At 44.6% G+C, this 18,068-nt stretch overlaps 3 protein-coding genes across 4 annotated transcripts; all 3 read left to right on the top strand.

Annotated features, from left to right (window-relative positions):
* Positions 1–317: 317 nt before the first annotated feature.
* pgm3 (phosphoglucomutase 3) lies at positions 318–5,056 on the top strand. The gene is made up of 13 exons (XM_037448911.2): positions 318–476; positions 1,005–1,213; positions 1,464–1,648; positions 1,766–1,833; positions 1,957–2,090; positions 2,210–2,405; positions 2,668–2,825; positions 2,910–2,993; positions 3,075–3,173; positions 3,286–3,405; positions 3,503–3,625; positions 4,032–4,205; positions 4,297–5,056. The coding sequence occupies exons 2-13, from the start codon at positions 1,007–1,009 to the stop codon at positions 4,384–4,386; spliced, it is 1,638 nt and encodes a 545-aa protein (XP_037304808.2). The 5' UTR covers positions 318–476; positions 1,005–1,006; the 3' UTR covers positions 4,387–5,056.
* A 664-nt stretch (positions 5,057–5,720) lies between these two features.
* On the top strand, positions 5,721–11,090 carry ccnc (cyclin C). The gene is made up of 12 exons (XM_037449934.2): positions 5,721–5,881; positions 6,170–6,276; positions 6,461–6,545; positions 6,681–6,750; positions 6,872–6,923; positions 7,028–7,083; positions 7,798–7,833; positions 7,912–8,003; positions 8,104–8,171; positions 8,270–8,349; positions 8,552–8,670; positions 9,139–11,090. Exons 1-12 carry the CDS (start codon positions 5,850–5,852, stop codon positions 9,191–9,193), a joined length of 852 nt encoding a protein of 283 aa, XP_037305831.1. The 5' UTR covers positions 5,721–5,849; the 3' UTR covers positions 9,194–11,090.
* Positions 11,091–11,413: 323 nt separating this feature from the next.
* On the top strand, positions 11,414–16,814 carry faxca (failed axon connections homolog, metaxin like GST domain containing a). 2 transcript variants are annotated; one of them, XM_037449867.2, is made up of 6 exons: positions 11,414–11,866; positions 13,160–13,295; positions 13,408–13,604; positions 13,691–13,908; positions 14,155–14,271; positions 14,648–16,814. In XM_037449867.2, exons 1-6 carry the CDS (start codon positions 11,607–11,609, stop codon positions 14,938–14,940), a joined length of 1,221 nt encoding a protein of 406 aa, XP_037305764.2. In that variant the 5' UTR covers positions 11,414–11,606; the 3' UTR covers positions 14,941–16,814. The 2 variants fall into 2 exon arrangements, with proteins under 2 accessions (XP_037305764.2, XP_037305765.2); XM_037449868.2 differs by having other exon boundaries at positions 13,438–13,604.
* Positions 16,815–18,068: the final 1,254 nt, after the last annotated feature.

The raw sequence follows: 18,068 nt of genomic DNA on the forward strand, positions 1-18,068 counted from the left end.
TTCTTTGCTGCTTCTTGATTGATCACGAACAAGGTGCAAAGCGACGGATGGTGTCGTTAGGACAATATAACTGCTCAAATGTTCTAAGGTGCCTATATATCCGGCGTTTCATTTGGAACACGGTCATGTGAATACAGGAGTTAATATCCCTTAATTGCTCTATATGTGCCTATCTATAACATTCTGGTAAATTATTTTGGCCAACGTGTTTATAACCGGAAAGGCACTAAAATAAATTAGCTTGTCTTTTATTTTTTTAATAATGAAAAAAGATTTAATGTCGAGATTATGCTTGGTTGTGGTGTTCATGGAGTCTCTGCATTAGAGTAAAGGGAGGGCTTGAAGAAAAAGGCGGGCCTTACGTGAATGCGTCATGTGACGTACGCGGAACTGTAGCCACGTCATCAGACGGAAAAGCAGGAAGAGTTTCATAGTACTGGACTAAACTCAGGACATTCAACTAACTAAACTAAACAGTAAGTGGATGAAAAAAACAACATGATGCAGTTTTATTTATAACTTCCTGTTGTCTCTTGCGTTCAGCACCAGTGTTTATTCCCGGGTTTTTCAAGCCCGGTAACAATGTCCCTCATTCACTTGTTATGATTGTGTTCATTCAGTTCATCGTCTACGTGTTACCGCTGTAAAGTAAATTACTGCGACCTTTGCGCTCCTCCTGTCCTGCGGCATGTTGTATAAAAGTGTAGTGTTGGCGGTGGTTGCATACGTTGTTTTATAGTCATGTATGCCTTTAACGTAAAAAAAAAATAGATTTCTCATTATATGAACAAAAGTTGATCCCGCCCAACCAGCCATAACATCAAATTGCTTCTTCATACAGTAATAATATTATTATAAAGTGACAATAAATCTCGAATATGAAGAGATAAAGGATCATTCTGCTATACAACACCTCTTTACTGTAACCAAGCATTTGATTGGTGTTGTTTTTGCTTTGCTCCATTGGACCATTGACCTGTTTATGTCTTTAAAATGTGTCTCAGGGATGGCACAGTTCCAGGAAGTAACCAAGCAGTCGGGTCTGCACCCTAAACCTGCAGGGTTGGTTTTGCAGTATGGCACCGCTGGTTTTAGGACCAATGCGAAACTGCTGGACCACGTCATGTTCAGAATGGGACTATTGGCCACCTTACGCTCAAAAAATACCAAAGCCACCATTGGAGTCATGGTCACTGCATCACACAACCCTGAGGTGAGAAAAACATTCACATTATTTCAGATTATTGGCTTTATATTCCAATCATTACTTTGTTGTATTTGACCCCACAATCATGTCTTCTTTTTCTAATTCTTAATAACACATTGTCAGGTTCAGCGTCTCTCTTTCCCTCGACTAATTTCCTGTGATCAAACCGTGATAAACAATCCTATAAACGCACCAGAATCAGAATCCTCTCTTCTGACTTCCTCCTGCCTCTCTCTTCACACCCGCCCTTGTGTAGGAGGACAACGGGGTGAAGCTGGTTGACCCCATGGGGGAGATGGTGACACCGACATGGGAGGTCTACGCCACCCAGCTGGCCAACGCCGAGCAGGAAGACTTGCTCGCTTCTCTGAAGGACATCATAGAGAAGGAGTCCATAAACATGAGCCAGGAGGCTAACGTGTTTGTGGGAAAAGACACAAGGTATACGGTACATCCAGGCCATGCGAGTAACAGTGCAACTAACCAACATTTTCATGTATTTTTATGCCATTTAATGTTATTTAACTCCACTAAAATGAATGTGTCATCCACCTATAGAAGCAGCAGTGGGAGCTTATCAAAGGCAGTACTGGATGGGGTGTCTGCACTCGCCGGCCACAGCAAAGGTGTCTCTTTGATAAGGCTTGTTTGTACCTGTATTGATCTAATTTGTTCACTTTTTTTTTATTATTATATGCGTTCCTCTTGCTCTCGATCCGCCCTCTGACTCTCCCATCCGGTACCATCAGACTACGGTTTGGTGACCACTCCGCAGCTCCACTACATGGTTTGCTGTCAGAACACGCAGGGTGAATATGGAGAGGCCACGGTGGAGGGATACTACACGAAACTCTGCCAAGCCTTCATTCAGCTCACAAAGAATGTAAGAAAACATTCGTTTGAGTCACGTGTTCTTGTGACATCATTCCTAACCCTGCACATTCTGATGTGTGGAGGAATCAGCCATTTCTCCTTCACTCCCGTCTTGTTCCTCTCTGGCAGGCGTCCAACTGCACAGACGACCAGAAGCACCTCTCTGTGGACGGCGCCAATGGCATCGGGGCGCTTAAGGTGCGTGAGCTGGAGCGTCACCTGAAGAAGGAGCTGCACATCTCGCTCTTCAACGACGGCAGCAGCGGAAAGCTTAACCACCAGTGCGGGGCCGACTTTGTCAAAGTGCAGCAGAAACCTCCCACAGGTGCGACTGTGCTCACAGGAAGCAATGTAGATTGTGATGAAGACTCAAATAATTTGGCCTACAAGGAGGATGCCTTTCATATACTTGGAACAACAGAAATAGAATATATTATACATATATAATATTATAGATGCAAGATGTGAGCACAAGACGGAGACTATATATATATAAGCTTTTGTTAGAGGATGCCAAATGAACATACTTTTATTTTCCCCGCTTCCATATTGCTTCTCTCTCTCTCTCTCTCTCTCTCTCTCTAAAGACATGAAGATGAACTCGGGGGAACGTTGCTGTTCCTTCGACGGCGATGCTGATCGAATAGTTTACTACTACACTGACTCCGAAGGACACTTTCACCTGCTGGATGGAGACAAAGTCGCTACTCTCATCAGCACTTTTCTCAAAGAGCTGCTCACACAGGTAAACTCACAAGTAGAAAACCAGTCTTCAATAAAAAAAAGCATAAGTACACAAACCTCAAATAGATATTTTCTTTGCATACAGGCTGGTCTTGACTTGGAGATGGCAGTGGTGCAAACTGCTTATGCCAATGGGAGCTCAACAAACTATTTGGAAGACACAATGAAGGTGAGAAGAAACTAGTGAGAATTTAGTTTTTTTTCTTTCTTTCTTTTAATGGAAAGGTTCACTCGTTTCCTTGTGATTTAGGTGATTGTGAGGTGTACTAAAACTGGAGTGAAGCACCTTCACCACGCCGCCCAGGAGTTTGATATCGGAGTCTACTTCGAGGCCAACGGTCATGGAACTGTGAGTCGATCAGGCACGCTCTAAATAATTCACTTAGCTAGCACAATCATGTCAATGCTTTAGTACATATCTGGGCGGTCTTTAATCAGATGAATCCCGACGTGATCTTCAGGTGCTGTTCAGTAAAGCGGCTGAAGAGAAGATCCGGCGGCTAGCTGCGGACTCCAGCGTCGCCAGCGAGAGGAAGAGAGCGGCTCTCTTGCTGCGGAGCACGATCCCCGTCATCAACCAGGTGGACGCACACGCACACAAACACCAGCCACGCAAACCAGCAGCAAGTCACTCCCATTTCTGACGTCCTGCTCGGGTTTCTTTTTATCCTCCTAAAGACTGTGGGCGATGCCATTTCCGACATGCTGCTGATCGAAGCCATTTTGGCCATTAAGGGTATGACCATCCAGCAGTGGGACGCCATCTACAGTGACCTGCCAAACCGGCAGCTCAAAGTCAAGGTACTCCTGCATTCATGTATTATCATGACCGGCTTGGAAAGTCCTTCGATTTCATGGGAAAACGTGTCGCTTTTTTTAATATTCCACCTCAATTAAAAATGATGTCTCAGTTCTCTCTGTGCGCCCTCATACTTCACATCTTTGAAGAGCTGCTTCTGGTGGATATTGTTTCGCAGTTTAAAAAATACGGCTTTGTTGGGATTTCTTGACTTAACGAGTTCATGAGCATGAAATTAGGCCTCACCAAAACACTTGTTATGACACCTCAAATTTGACCAATTTCCAACCTTTATTATTTTGAGTTATTTTAAGTTGACCCCTCGTTGCTGTTTTCTACATAATCCTCCCATCGGTGCATCCTCCACCTGCCATCCATATTTTGGGGCTTGGATTTCCTCTCATGCAGGTGGCGGACCGCAGGGTGATAGACACGGCGGACGCAGAGAGACGCGCAGTGAGCCCAGAGGGGCTTCAGGAGGCCATCGACAGCCTGGTGAGGAAGTACCGGGAGGCGCGCTCCTTTGTGAGACCCTCTGGCACCGAGGACGTGGTGAGAGTTTACGCCGAGGCTGAAACGCAGGTGAGATTTTCTTTCGAGGGGGGGGGGGGTTCTTTTTGACTTTTTTTTATCTGTTCTGTGATGCATCACAGGTATTGTGTCTGTGTTTTAGGAGAGCGCCGATGCCCTCGCACATGAAGTCAGCCTCGCTGTGTATCGTCTCGCCGGAGGAGTGGGGGGTGAACCCGAACCGTTGCACTAGAAACACCGAAGCACACTCATACGACACTGATTAATCAATGTTTCTCAAATGCAAACCCAGTAGACATTATTTTCTTACGTTATTCATTCACAATTCATCCCAATTTCTTCTTCCTAATCATTTTTTACTGTTAATTGCACTTGGTACTTTAATCTAGTTCACTATTTCTTGGTATTCATCTGTCGTCATTGCTATTTGGTCCAAACAGAGGGAGACAATGATGGGTTTTAATTGGTGCTTTAAGTAATACTTGTCATTTTGTGTTAAAACCGGCTGCTATGTGCGTGTAAATTATGGGTCGCTATGTAATGTAAATAAGCAACTTCTCTACATAAATACCGTAATTAAAACATACATTATCAACCCAAACAAATTAAGAAAGTCTTAATTTGATTTGTTTCTACTAAATGGAATATTTTTACCGGTTGATGTATGTCATTTATTAAAAATCACATGTTTATAGGGGGGAGTTGTAGCAATTGGTCTTGTCCGCTGGAAAGCCGTCGCTACTTTTGTTTAAGTAAACAATGCAAACAAAAAAATGTAATGTCTGTGTAAGTGTCTCTTTTTATTTAAATGAAAACCACAACTATGATGGCGTGCTGTTTATTTTGTAACTTTAAGGAGCACATTTGTGACACACAGGGGGATTAAATGAGCAGAAAAGCCGGGTGAGAGTGTGCGTCCTTAATATCAAGCCAGGGCTGATCAAATCAATCCCTTTAAAGGAGTTTTTCTAGAATATACGAATAACATAATAACATAGAATATTGTTGCATAGCACACAGTATCGACTCCTCATCTGTTCAGATATCTGCACCAACTCAACTTCATACATTGAGAGTTTAGATTAATGTTATTTGATTTTGCTACCAATTATATAAATGTACTCAAGTATTGTGATTTAACTCAATTTTGAAGTATAGTTGTTCTTGGCTTTGTTCTTGGCGTATTACTGTTTTTCAGAGGGATTTATTTGACTATTCACTCAGAAGAGTGTAACTTGGGTTGGGTACCACATTGACACCTTGGGAAAATTCAAAAGCATCCCGGAAATATAAATGAAATAGAACAAAATAATATGTAGTGATACTCATTTTTGAAAGAAATGCATTATTCTGAAATGGACCGTTCTACTCATTACTTACTTGTGGCACTTTAATAGCAATGCTAACGCTACTTAATTAAAACATGTGATCTCCCCCTGGAGGTAACTCACCTGGTCATGTGACCCCCCATTTATATATATATTTATTTTTTATTTCAATATATGTATTTGACGTTTTAAAGGCGGAACTCAAATCCCGGAACCGTTCTAACGGAGTTCTCTGGGCTTCTCCGGGAGGTTTTTGATGTGACTCCAGTGCCTGCTAAGCACAACAACATTGGCTCTGCTGTCTTGCCTCTTTGTAGCCAAGTTGTATCATTTAAAACGCCTCCTTCTCTACCTCCATACCCACTAAATGGCGGGGAACTTCTGGCAAAGTTCTCATTAGTAAGTCTCATTTTTTATTTATTATAACTGTTACTTCTTTATTCCCGCAAACGCCCGTCTGTGTTGTGCGGCCTAGCGTCACCTGTGCGGCTTATGGGACGCGTACCGCTAACTGTTACAGACCGATATTATTTATCATAACCGAAAGGCCAACACATTAAAAAAAAAACACACACCATGTTCTTATTAAGGCCGAATGTTCACCGGAAGGCTAAACGTGTGTGTTTGTAGTGAGACGTAACCGTGAGTTTCGTGCAGTTCATGTTTTGTGGTTTCGGTTCGTTAAAGTCTGCAGTGGGTTCTGGACAAGCAGGACCTCATGAAAGAGCGCCAGAAGGACCTGAAGTTTCTCTCGGAGGAGGAGTACTGGAAGCTGCAGATTTTCTTTGCCAACGGTATTTTTGTTCAATTTGTTAGACAGCATCTCGTAGTGTTGAGTTTTTACAATGTGCAACACGGAAACCCAATAATTTGAACTTAAAATCGTATTCTCTACTTTCTATTGATGACTATTGCATTATTCTCATCCCAAAGATGGTGCTATAACTACACAATGTGGTCCTCTTACTTTACCTTCAGTGATCCAGGCTTTAGGGGAACACCTGAAGCTTCGGCAGCAGGTTATAGCGACTGCAACCGTGTACTTCAAGCGCTTCTATGCCAGGTATCATCTTATGTGATATTCGAACTTAACTTCCGTGTTTACAGTACTTTAAGTACATTTAAGATATATCCTATTATTCATTAGAACCAGGCAGGCGTTTCTGCTTTATACGTCTTTATTTCTTTCTGTTTGCAGGTATTCCTTGAAGAGTATTGACCCGGTGCTCATGGCTCCTACCTGTGTTTTCTTGGCTTCTAAAGTTGAGGTATGGAAAATTCACTGAACAAAGAATTTGACACGAGTGAAGTAGTTGCGTTTAAAAAAAAAAAAAAAAAAATCTTTGCTCTGTATATGAGTTCTGTGCTCAAATGTAAATGCCCCCTCAGGAATTTGGGGTTGTGTCCAATACCAGGCTAATCTCCGCGGCAACATCTGTGTGTAAGTCACATTTTTTAAATCAATATTTCGGTATTATTCACTCTTTTGATTGTTGTTGTTCTGCAGTGGATGTGGTGTAATCATGTGTATGTTTTCTCAAACAGTGAAAACTAGATTTTCCTATGCCTTTCCAAAGGAGTTCCCTTACAGAATGAATCATGTAAGTAAAGTGCTGGTGTGACATTTGAGGCATTTGGATGCCGTTATGCAGAACTACTTACCCTGAGTGCAACAAATAACATACCATTAGAAGTAAAAGTGGTTAAATAGTAATGGGATCAAGCACATTCGTAACTCTTTCAGCAATCTAATAACACAGTGTCAAAGACATGTGACTTATTAGATGTGTTTCAACTCTATAGAGAAAAGAGAGAGAGCAGCATTTCTCAGTGCCCAGTGGTATCCACCATCAGTATTTTATACATCCAGGTGCCGGGACGTCACTGGGGTCCCTGTCCGAGCGCTGCGTTGACTAATATTTCTAGTGTGTCACAGCAGTGTGATAAGAGAAGTGAGTGGTTCACGGAGCAGGGAGTGAGTTGGCGGCGTCCCGACAGCTCCTACAAGTAGTTATTAATGTACGAGACGCAGCTTGTGGTAAAAGGGATTGAAGCCTGGGGACAAACGGAGAAATATAAAAAAAAAAATAATAATTTGTGATTCCACAAGGCTGCATTTCCCCTGTAGGCAGAAAAACCAAATATGAGACTAGTATCACATGATCATAATAGGTCACTACCAACCCTGTTCTTTATATAGACTTATGAAGGTGTCAATCTGCGTTGTATTTTTTTTTTTTTGTGTGTTGTGACACCAGGTTTCTGATTAACCAGCACGGTGTGTTAAATACAATTTAAATCTGCGTCTTTTACAGATATTAGAATGTGAGTTCTACCTCCTGGAGTTGATGGTGAGTGAAGAGACCTCTGCGCTGTCGTCACCGTAGCGCCCGGCTGGGACGGACTACTCACTGCTTTCTGTTTGTTAGGACTGCTGCCTGATTGTGTACCACCCGTACAGACCGCTGCTGCAGTATGTGCAGGACATGGGACAGGAAGACATGCTGCTGCCCCTGGCCTGGTACGACGCCGCCCGTCTCCTTTGACGCTACATCTACCCGGCGCCCTGTGCGCGAGTCTGTGTGTGTCGTCTTATCTAATCATCCACCTGTCTCAACCAGGCGAATAGTGAACGACACATACAGGACGGACCTGTGCCTGCTCTACCCTCCCTTCATGATTGCCTTGGGTAAGATTTGTCCCCGTGCGTTTCTCAATGCGGCCACTTAATGCAGTTGCAGGCTTAACGTAATGTTGTTAGGCGTAACCTGATGTTTCCCTTCACAGCCTGTCTGCACGTTGCGTGCGTGGTGCAGCAGAAAGATGCCAGACAGTGGTTTGCAGAGCTCTCAGTGGACATGGACAAAGTAAGAATATATACAATATTTTTAGAATCTGAACCAATTTAGAAACCAACAAATTCATGTTCACCAGAAATAATTGTTTATTTGAAAGAAACCCAGTTTTTAACGTACAATAAATACTCGGTGGGAATCCTTCATTTTGGGACTATTGTGACAGCTGTGACTCCACATGGGTTCACTTCAATTTTTTTGTTCTTCCGTCAAGATCCTGGAGATCATCCGTGTCATTCTAAAGCTTTATGACCAGTGGAAGAATTTTGATGACAGAAAGGAAATCGCTGCTGTGCTGAACAAGATGCCTAAGCCCAAACCCCCCCCGAACAGGTAAACCTGCCTCTGAGCAGCACTCGCTCTCGTCTTATTTCGTAAGTTAAGGTCCACTCGTGATTGTTAAAATCTAAGAAAAAACCGTCCCAAGATAAACAAGGACAAAAAATAGCACGATCTCCCTGTGAGCCCTAATGACCCAAATATGTCTTCTGTATTGTAGTAGCGACTGGATTTTGGCGGCAGCGGCCTCCTTCAGTAACTCTCGGCACATTTTGACAACATAATCTCCTTCTTGATTGCAAAGGTTTCTCACATGTAGCTTTCTGCCGTTTAGCTTGCTTTCAAAAGGGGCTTTTGACTGAGTTGTTGAGCTGTTTTGATTTCTAATAAATGATTAAATCCACTGCGTTCACTTGGTGCAAGAGTATCTTACTACCACATTGCGCTCTGCTGCAGCGCACACTGCAGGTCTACTGTACATCTCAATGAGCAGTGTGTGACCTTTTCTTCTCTGTTTCACAGTGAGAGTGACCAGAGCTCCAACGGGAACCAAAGCAACTCCTACAGCCAGTCCTAGCCACGTAGAGAAGGGGGAATCTTTTGAATGTCGCACAGGCCTACCTTTGTGACGTTAGCTGAACCCCCTCCTCCCCTCCTTCCCTCCTCCCCCCCCCAAAAAAAACCCAACCACATTTCAGCCCACCAAGATGCCCCTTTGTCTTTGACCAACACCGAGAGCCACGTATTCACTCTTCCCTCCTCTGGTCATGGTGGTTTCTGGTTTGGGCGAGTAGCCACTGAAATATCTGAATGAGCCTCTGTACTCGGCTCCGGACTTGAAGTCAACTTAAAACTGAGGAACATGCGAGGGGGCTCTCGGGGGGGTGAGCTGTGAATATGGCGAGGAAATGATAAACCAGATGTGATGGTTTGGAGGAAACCTGCTTTTGTCATTTTGATGATCCTGACAATCTTGAACAGCCCCGAGGAGCAAATCCTTTCATGTCCTCCGTGGGATTCGAGAAAACTTGATCACAAGTACTGTGTGTGTGTGTGTGTCTGTGTGTGTGTGTGTGTACACAATGTGAGTGGCCGGTCTGGGTGGGTTTTCATTCCTCAGGGACTTTAGTAGTCTTTCTTCTCTGTAAAAATGCTTGGATGCTGGTCGGATGTGATTGGATACCACCGCGTTTACGCTGCGATGTGATTGGATACCACCGTGTGAAGCTGTGTTGTTATGGATACCCCTGCCCTGTCCGATCTCTGCTGGCTGACCATGAGCCGTGGGTTCTCCGCTATGGTAGAAAATATTTTTTTTATTACAATAATTTACTGTTTTGAATCATGAAAATGCCACCGTGTCCATCCCCTCCCTTGTAAATAGCCGTGTAACTCAATTTTGATCATGTTTTGCCTTTTATTAAGGAATTGTAAATGAAATCATGAGCTAGTTTATCTTTGTGCTAGTGCATCAAAATTAAAGGGCCCTTGTTTGTTTTCCATCCGGATTTTATTGGTCCGCAGCAAAGCTTCTTCATTTAGTCCTGATTGTTTAATTTATCATGCTCTTGGTTGTACGCTGAGTTGTCTAAAGCTATACTTTGTAAAATTTGTCACAAATGGACAAAACGAAAACTATAATCGTTCTAGATTTGTTGCAACCTTTCGGGTTGTACGTTTTATTATTCTTCATCTGCGTCTGCCATCTATTCAATTGCTTCATCCTGGCAATACATCTGTGCATATGACTGTAGATGTGTATATTTTTGGGATGTAATACGGTGGGGCTGTGTGGCTGTATTCAAAACAAGGTGCTTGAGAGCCTTTCACATGGTTTCAGAGCGAACACCCTTCATGAGAACATATTGTCCCACTCACTAAATGCATTTTTAAGGTGGTTGGCTCCCTTGAATGTCCTCGGTGCCCCTGTTGGAAACCAACTGAAAAGGTACGAACACATGGTGTTAAATGCCACTAGCCCTCCACACGGGGAGTTAAAGAGACGAGTAGGACGGAGGCACTGAGGCGGGTTGTTATGCTTTGCTCCAGCAGCCTCCCTCTGTCCAATGACTGCACATCACTGGGTTTGAAAATATAAAGGGCTTCACAGGCCTAAATAATCCTATTACTTCTGGTAGAAACCAATTTCCATAAGGGTTTTATTACTTGAAAGTCTTTGTCTATCATTTATGGTAATAAAAACGTTTGATGTGCATAACAAAGTGGTTCACTGGTCTTATTCAAGCTGGGTTTTTTTCTTTTTTACAGGAAATCTCTAGTGGCAACAGAAAATAATACCATAAGAGGTTGGATTTGGCAGAGTATGCACGAGATATTGTCCATGTTTTCCCTGTTTGTGCTTTAGAGGATGTGAGTTACTTCACTAAGTGAAATGGTAGGATGTATTTGCCTCTGGGAGATGGGCCCGAAGGGTACTGTTGGTACCCGTGACGTCACTTGACTGAAACATGGCAAAACCGCATCATTTCCCCTTCAAAATAAAACCATGAGATGTTTTTGTTGTCGTTGCTTTAGATGACAAGATAAAGTAGCAGATCTCAATAATTATCATAAATTAATTATCCTCATTGAATCTTGGGTTGAATTGTGGATGTAATAGATGTAATAGGGGTGGCTACATTTTAAGGATAGCATTCACTTGCAGACCTCAAAGTAGGTGCATTGTTGTGTTTTGTGTATTTTTAAAGGCCTAAAAATGATTAAGTGCGACGCAGCCATCAATAGACTTTTATTTTTGAAAGCTAACCGGAAGCGCCCCCCCCCCTCCCCTCCGAATCGACACTTGAGGGCCAGCGAGCTCCGTGCAGGGCTGCGGAGGATGTCGACCCCGCTGCGGGGACCAGCTCCGGGTCGGACCCCCCCGTCCTCCAGTCGGCTGTTCCTCGCCCAGTGGCCCCCCTCCCGCGGCTCCCTGCACCCATGAAGCCCCCGCCGATGAGGCCCCGAGCTGCCGGTGCGAGGCGGAGAGCATGTACTGGCGCGTCGGGTTCGCCTGGACGCGGTCGTGTGTGGTCGACCTCAGCCAGAACCGGAGCGTCTCCTCCGGCCTGCTGGGCTCCGAGGAGCGGCTCTCGTTTTCCGGGTACGTCGTCGCCTGCCCTCTGCGGGGCCACGGCCCGGTGATGTCGGCGCTGGGCTCGGACTCGTGGTGGCGGAAGACGCTCTATTTGACCGGAGGGGCTCTGCTCGCCGCCGCCGCCTATTTGCTACACGAACTGCTCTCCATCAGGTACACAAACAACGCACGGAGGCCGTCGGAAGCGTCCCCTGCAGGAGCCGCAGGGATGCTGCTCCTGGGACATGACCCCCCCCCCCCCCCAAAAAACCCACTGTTTATCTGTGCATGTTTTCCACTACGAATATCTGCATGTCTTATTTATTTTTCTCTGTGGTTTCATGTTACTTAAGCTTGTCGGGGGGGGGGGGGGGGGAAGTGGAGAATCGTGAGTGGGAGGATCGTGACGTAACAAGGACCCTCCACCACCCCCAACTCCATCCTGACCAACGCGCACTGGGGCGTTTATCTTTATTCGCGTATCGCATGTGGATGAATGATAATGATGAAAGGTGACGGGGCAGCTGGGGTCGTTGTTCACAGAGTGGTTCAAAAAGGGGCAATAATGGCTCATTTATAATGTTTGTCACAGTGGGTTCCCCCCCCCCCCCCCCCATACAGCGCTGTTGTCGGATGCATTTGTTTTATGGATTTTGACAGCGGGTCACTTTCATTTGACTGCGTTTCAAGGACGAGGTGACATGGAGCCCTGAGGTTCATCTTGTGTTGATGACGCCCCCCTCCCCCGGTGTGTGGTTACAATCAAAGCACTGCAGTTCTGTGCAGGAAAAGGGGGGAAAAAACCCTTCAAAGTAAATAGTTTAACGCCAAAGCCCCATCCGCGTCACTATCAAAATAAAAGCATCGTTTGCGTATTTAATTTGGTGAAGTGATTTTTGCTCTTTTTTTTGGATGGAGGTCATCCTGACCGACATTTATTTTATTTTCATGCAGTTAAATCTTACCGCTCAGTTGAGTCTCCCTCTGAAACAGACGGCTCTTTCACGCTGATGCTTTTGTTTTTGTTTCAGCTCTCTTTAAATTCTGCAGCGTGTCCTTGAATGCACCACATGCAACATTGCAGTTTTTATTCTTCTTTCACTGCTGATATATACTGTACATTACAAGCACTGGGCAGGTTGAAGGACCTTGGTTGCGGATTATTTGATTTACTCAGTGATTTGATACTAACAGCCCAAACCTCCGCCGACCCCCCCCCTCCCCACACACACACACACACACACAAACACACACACATGGCTACTTGTTGTTTCCTTCCTCGATTGATGGAGACATTAATTGGAATATCAATAATAACAAAAAGAAATCCCTGCAGTCGCGTATGAATATCTCAAAACCTAACCTTCAATCATGTGACCAAAAAGAATGTTTCCACCAGAAACACACACACACACACACCAAACCTTCTGCGTGACGCGCAGCTCCGTCATTCTCTCCTCCACACAGAAAAGAGGAAGAGCTCGACTCCAAAGATGCCATCATACTCCACCAGTTCTCCAGGCCCGAGACTGGCGTCCCTTCCCTGTCCCCTTTCTGCCTTAAGATGGAGACCTACCTCCGTATGGTGGACCTGCCCTACAAGGTACAGCTGCGCTGCTGCGTCGGACGTTTGAATCCCACCTTAAAGTTACTGGGACGCCAACTGCTTTTTCCTCTCCATCCGCCTCTTCTCTCCCGCACACCTTTCCTCGCAGAACTACTTTGACGGGAGGCTCTCGCCGCAGGGCAAGATGCCGTGGATCGAGTACAACAAGGAGCAGGTGTTCGGCACGGAGTTCATCGTCGACTTCCTGGAGGAGAGGCTGGGCGCGAGCCTCAACGCCGGCCTGACGCCGCAGGAGAGGGCCATGTCGCGCGCCATCACCAAGATGGTGGAGGAGCATTTCTACTGGTGAGGAACCGCGTTAGTTTTTCCTTTTTGTTATTTTTCAAGCAACGGATGCCATCAAATGTTCCCGTCGTGCTTCCGTTTTGCAGGACCATAGCCTACTGTCAGTGGGTGGACAACCTGGAGGAGACCCAGAAGATGCTGCCGGTGAGCGGGCCGCTGAGCGACCTGCTCAAGTGGATCCTGAGTCAGCTGACCGGCGGGATCGTCAAGCGGGAGATGTACGGGCACGGGATCGGGCGCTTCTCCGAGGACGAGGTGTACGCCCTGATGGAGAAGGACATGCGCACGCTGGCCACCTTGCTGGGTGAGGAACCCGCCAAACATGTGTCCGTGGAGTTTGTTTTCAGTGGAAGCAGCGCCCCCCCCTGTGGTGAGGGGTTGGCATTGCAGCTTTGAAACATTACCAACGACCACCATTTGTTGATATTAGCCGTTTCCCGTCTCCAGTATTTATGCTAAGCTAGGCTAACCAGTCGCTGTTTTTTTTTTTTTTTTTTCATGTCGTGGCGTTTCTTGACTTTTTTTCTTATTTTCTGTGTGCCATGTAAAGGTGACAAGAAGTACCTGATGGGCGCGAAGCCTTCGTCGGTAGACGCCGCCGTGTTTAGTCACCTGGCTCCTGCTATGTGGACTCTACCCGGGACGCGGCCTGAGCAGCTCATCAAAGGTGGGTTTACCAAAAAGAGTTCTGTTGGGTCAACATCATTAAAACTGGAACTCTGGTACTCGACAAGGACTATTTTACCGTAATAGTTACTAGAGAAGAGAACGTTTGCATTGGCGACCATTCACAACAGAAATGATACAAAAATGAAGCATTGCAACAATGTTCTTCTGTATCCATATCTACAAATCAATGTTTTATGTTAATAAACATTTTAGAAGAGACAAGTAGGAAAAAAAATGGCCCAAAGAAGAAAGCGTATCGCTGTATTTGTTCATTTTGAGACTCCGCAAACGCCAACAAAAAAAAATCTTGACTACTTGTGACCCCGATGAGCCATGATTTAGCGTGTCCCCCCCCACCCCCCCCTCCCTCCCAGGGGAGCTCATCAACCTGGCCATGTACTGCGAGCGCATCCGCCGGCGCTTCTGGCCCGAGTGGTTCGTGGACCTGGAGGACTTCTGCTACAGCGACACCGCAGAGGACAGCGACCGCAAACTGCGCGACCTCGGCCTCTACTCCCGCACGGACACGTTCCGGGACGCCACGCACACGCACAGCTCGCACACGCCGAAGGACCCTCTGTCGCCCGACAGCGACCCCACGGGCCACTCGCTGTACGACTCCGACATGGACACGGAGTGCTCCGAGATGGACCACAGCAAGTGTTGACGAAAAGCATGCAGGTGTAGCAGGCTCCTCACCACGTGCGTATGTAGGGAGGGAGGGGGAGGGGTGGGGGGGGGGGGGGGGGGTGCATCACAACCCTACCCGAGCCCCCCCGACCTCTGTGAGCAGAAAACAACTGGGTCGTCCTGTCGGGTGACTCCTGCGTCAGTGGAGAGGTTCAGGATCCAGGTTGCACACTGCGGGGGGGGGGGGGAGGAAAGAGGGGGCAGGGGGAGGAACTCCTCCACGCGAACGACATCTTCATCCTCACAACTTCTACCTGCTGCCGCGTCGCCATGGCAACTCAAACGTGTGCGTGTGATTCATGTAGCGGATTGTGAGCTGCAATCTGCCATCAGCACCTTGAGACTATGTTTGTCTTATTAAGACAATCATTTTGGCCACTTGTTTCATTTCCCAACGTTAGAAGCATAATGTGGAGACTTGCATGGTCCCTGGGGGACAGCGGGTTTAGGTCCAAGAGACATTTGACTTGCATTCGAGCATTAAGGTAAACAATCATGTAGAAATAGATGAAATAGATGTGTAGCGTAACGGGAATGTGCATGGCTGGTGTGTGGGAATGAAATACTCGCGCTGCACTTCACAGTATTTATTTTACGATGCACTTTGGTGCAGAACATTTTCAGTGCTTCTGAACCAATCAACCATAAAAAAAAATGGAACCGATTTCTCCTGAACAAAAAGGTCATTTTTTTTCTTCTTTTCTGTACTTTTTGTAAAGATTCTGAATCATGGGTTTCTCCTAAATCGTTATAATCTAGCAGACCCAGGTTAATGTCACTATGTGCACATACCAACACATGGTGTGCAGAGGCTATAATATGGACGCAAGCATTGAGTGCGCACTGTGTACGGATGGGGGGGGAAACAGCGTCTGCATTACATCGTTCGTCCACTAGAGGGCGCTCATCCGTTCACTTCACGCTCAACAAACACCTTGCAATTATTTTATTACCAAATTAAAGAATTCCTTTTTTAAATGATATCGGCCCAAATATTGCCTTGTTAAGATGCTACAGGAGAGTAAATGTATAATATAGAAATAGTAGCAGTATAATGTAGCAGCAACGATGTTGAAGACAGCGGCGTGATGCTGAAAAACATAACAATTAATATCCTCTTCCACTTGATTTCAAGGCCTTTAGTACGCGACATGATGTACATTGGGCCTACATTCAGAGCCTCCTGCAGGGAGATGGGGAAGCCTTTGTGCGTGTGTGTGTGTGTGTGTGTGTGCCACAGATACGTTTAAGTACAATAATACCGTGTGAAAAAAAGCTCATCCTGTGTCTTAAAACTCCTTGTTTGCATGTCGTTGCCTTCTCTCATCATTAGTCAGATTATGAAACTGACTCCTTAAACTGTTTACTTTCTATCAGTGCCAGTATATAACTTGTGGTTGTTTTTTTTATATGTCATGTTAATACATTATAGCTTATTTATTTCATATTGTTTATATTTATTAATTTTGATGGTGGATTTGATTTAAAATTCTTAAAATCAACAACGTCGTTACTTCTTTTGCAATTCTCCTGTGTATTCGGGTGCAAAACCTCCACTGGACAAACTGCATATTCCCACGTTGCCAGTCATCGCCGTAGTAGTTGAGAAGTCATGTGCTAAATGTCGTACTCATGTCATAAATATCGATGTCATTGTGTTAGAATATTACGGTCCCTCCGCTGCCGATTATACCGTCAGAAGTACAACGTTTTACCGGGTGTTCCTCAGAGGTCAGAGGTCAGGGGTCAGTGTGCGCCGCCGTCTGTGGAGATTTCTGCTTGTAGACCGTAGCAGCCGCATCGTCTGTGATGAGACACTCATTAAAGTGTAAATAAGAGAGCCTGGGGGGGGGGGGGGGGGGCGGGCAGTTGAATTAATATGCCAATATGATCCAAAAGAAATTTGCTCTGTATTCATTAAAAAAAAAAGATACTTCTGAATGTATCATGCATAGAGATAAAAAGCTGTATCACAATGGATTAGTCATATTATCTCATTAAATATAGCTGTGGTATTTTTCTCTTGTTTTGCTTCCGTTTTTGTGTTTATTCACAAAATCTGCATGAAAATCCATATTTAAAACCTACATTCGTATACAGTGAAGTTTATTTTAGTCATGTTTTTACAGACTTTGTCTATATTCAGAATTTCTAGAAATAAATGGATCATATAAACAGATTGGGAAGGCAGACAATACTATATTTATTATAGATCTACAAACTTTTTGACATTCTGGGATTTCTTTTTGCCGCATTACACCAATGGCTCATTATGACATTTTTCATTACTTTTTGTGGGATTTTTCAACATTCTCACTGTGTGATTCTATCAACATGCTGTACCAGAACTTATTCATGGCTGTTTGACACACTACAGAAATACTTTTGAATGGCTTTTTGGACATTTAAAAAATAAAATTACAAAGATATATTGATGTGTTTAATCATCATGCTGATGTGTAAGGACTTTGCACATACTAAACTATAACTTTTTTTCACCTACTTTATTCTATTATTATTCGTCTTACCTTTCAAAGGCTTTATTACACTATTACATTGCATTCATTTCGTTAATCTCATACTTTGTGTCTTTACTATTTTCTATTGCCTACTATATGAGGACTTGTTTAATGACAATTCTCATCCCACGTTTATGGCGTATCATAACAGGTCAATGACATTCGCATTGACCTTTAGACGTAATTACTTTGTGAAAAGGTAACCAGACTTTTAACTGTTCCCGCTGTTAATTTAAAATCTGCAAAGACCATGAATTTGTATCATTTCTGAAACATTCAGCCATGGCTTTGCTTTGTATATTGTTTCAAAGACAACAACAGAAAAGTGGGGTTTTCGAGCATTTTTCATTTGGTGCGTGGTGTGGCGACCCTGCAGGTTCTGATCCCAGGAACATTAGACTGAAGGAACATCGATACGCGCTTACAGTCATCTTAATCAGGTCTGAGTTTGCAAAAAAAAAAATTGGAAATTTGAGTTGGAACCGTGAGAAAAGCTGTGCTCCATGTAGACACCTTGGAGGTGGGTACACATCTGGCTCATAATCCCCGTCCCGCTTCACCTACTATCATGTTCTATAAATCCTAC

This window comes from Pungitius pungitius, chromosome 20 (genome assembly GCF_949316345.1).
Source record: "Pungitius pungitius chromosome 20, fPunPun2.1, whole genome shotgun sequence".
Taxonomy (NCBI): domain Eukaryota; kingdom Metazoa; phylum Chordata; class Actinopteri; order Perciformes; family Gasterosteidae; genus Pungitius; species Pungitius pungitius.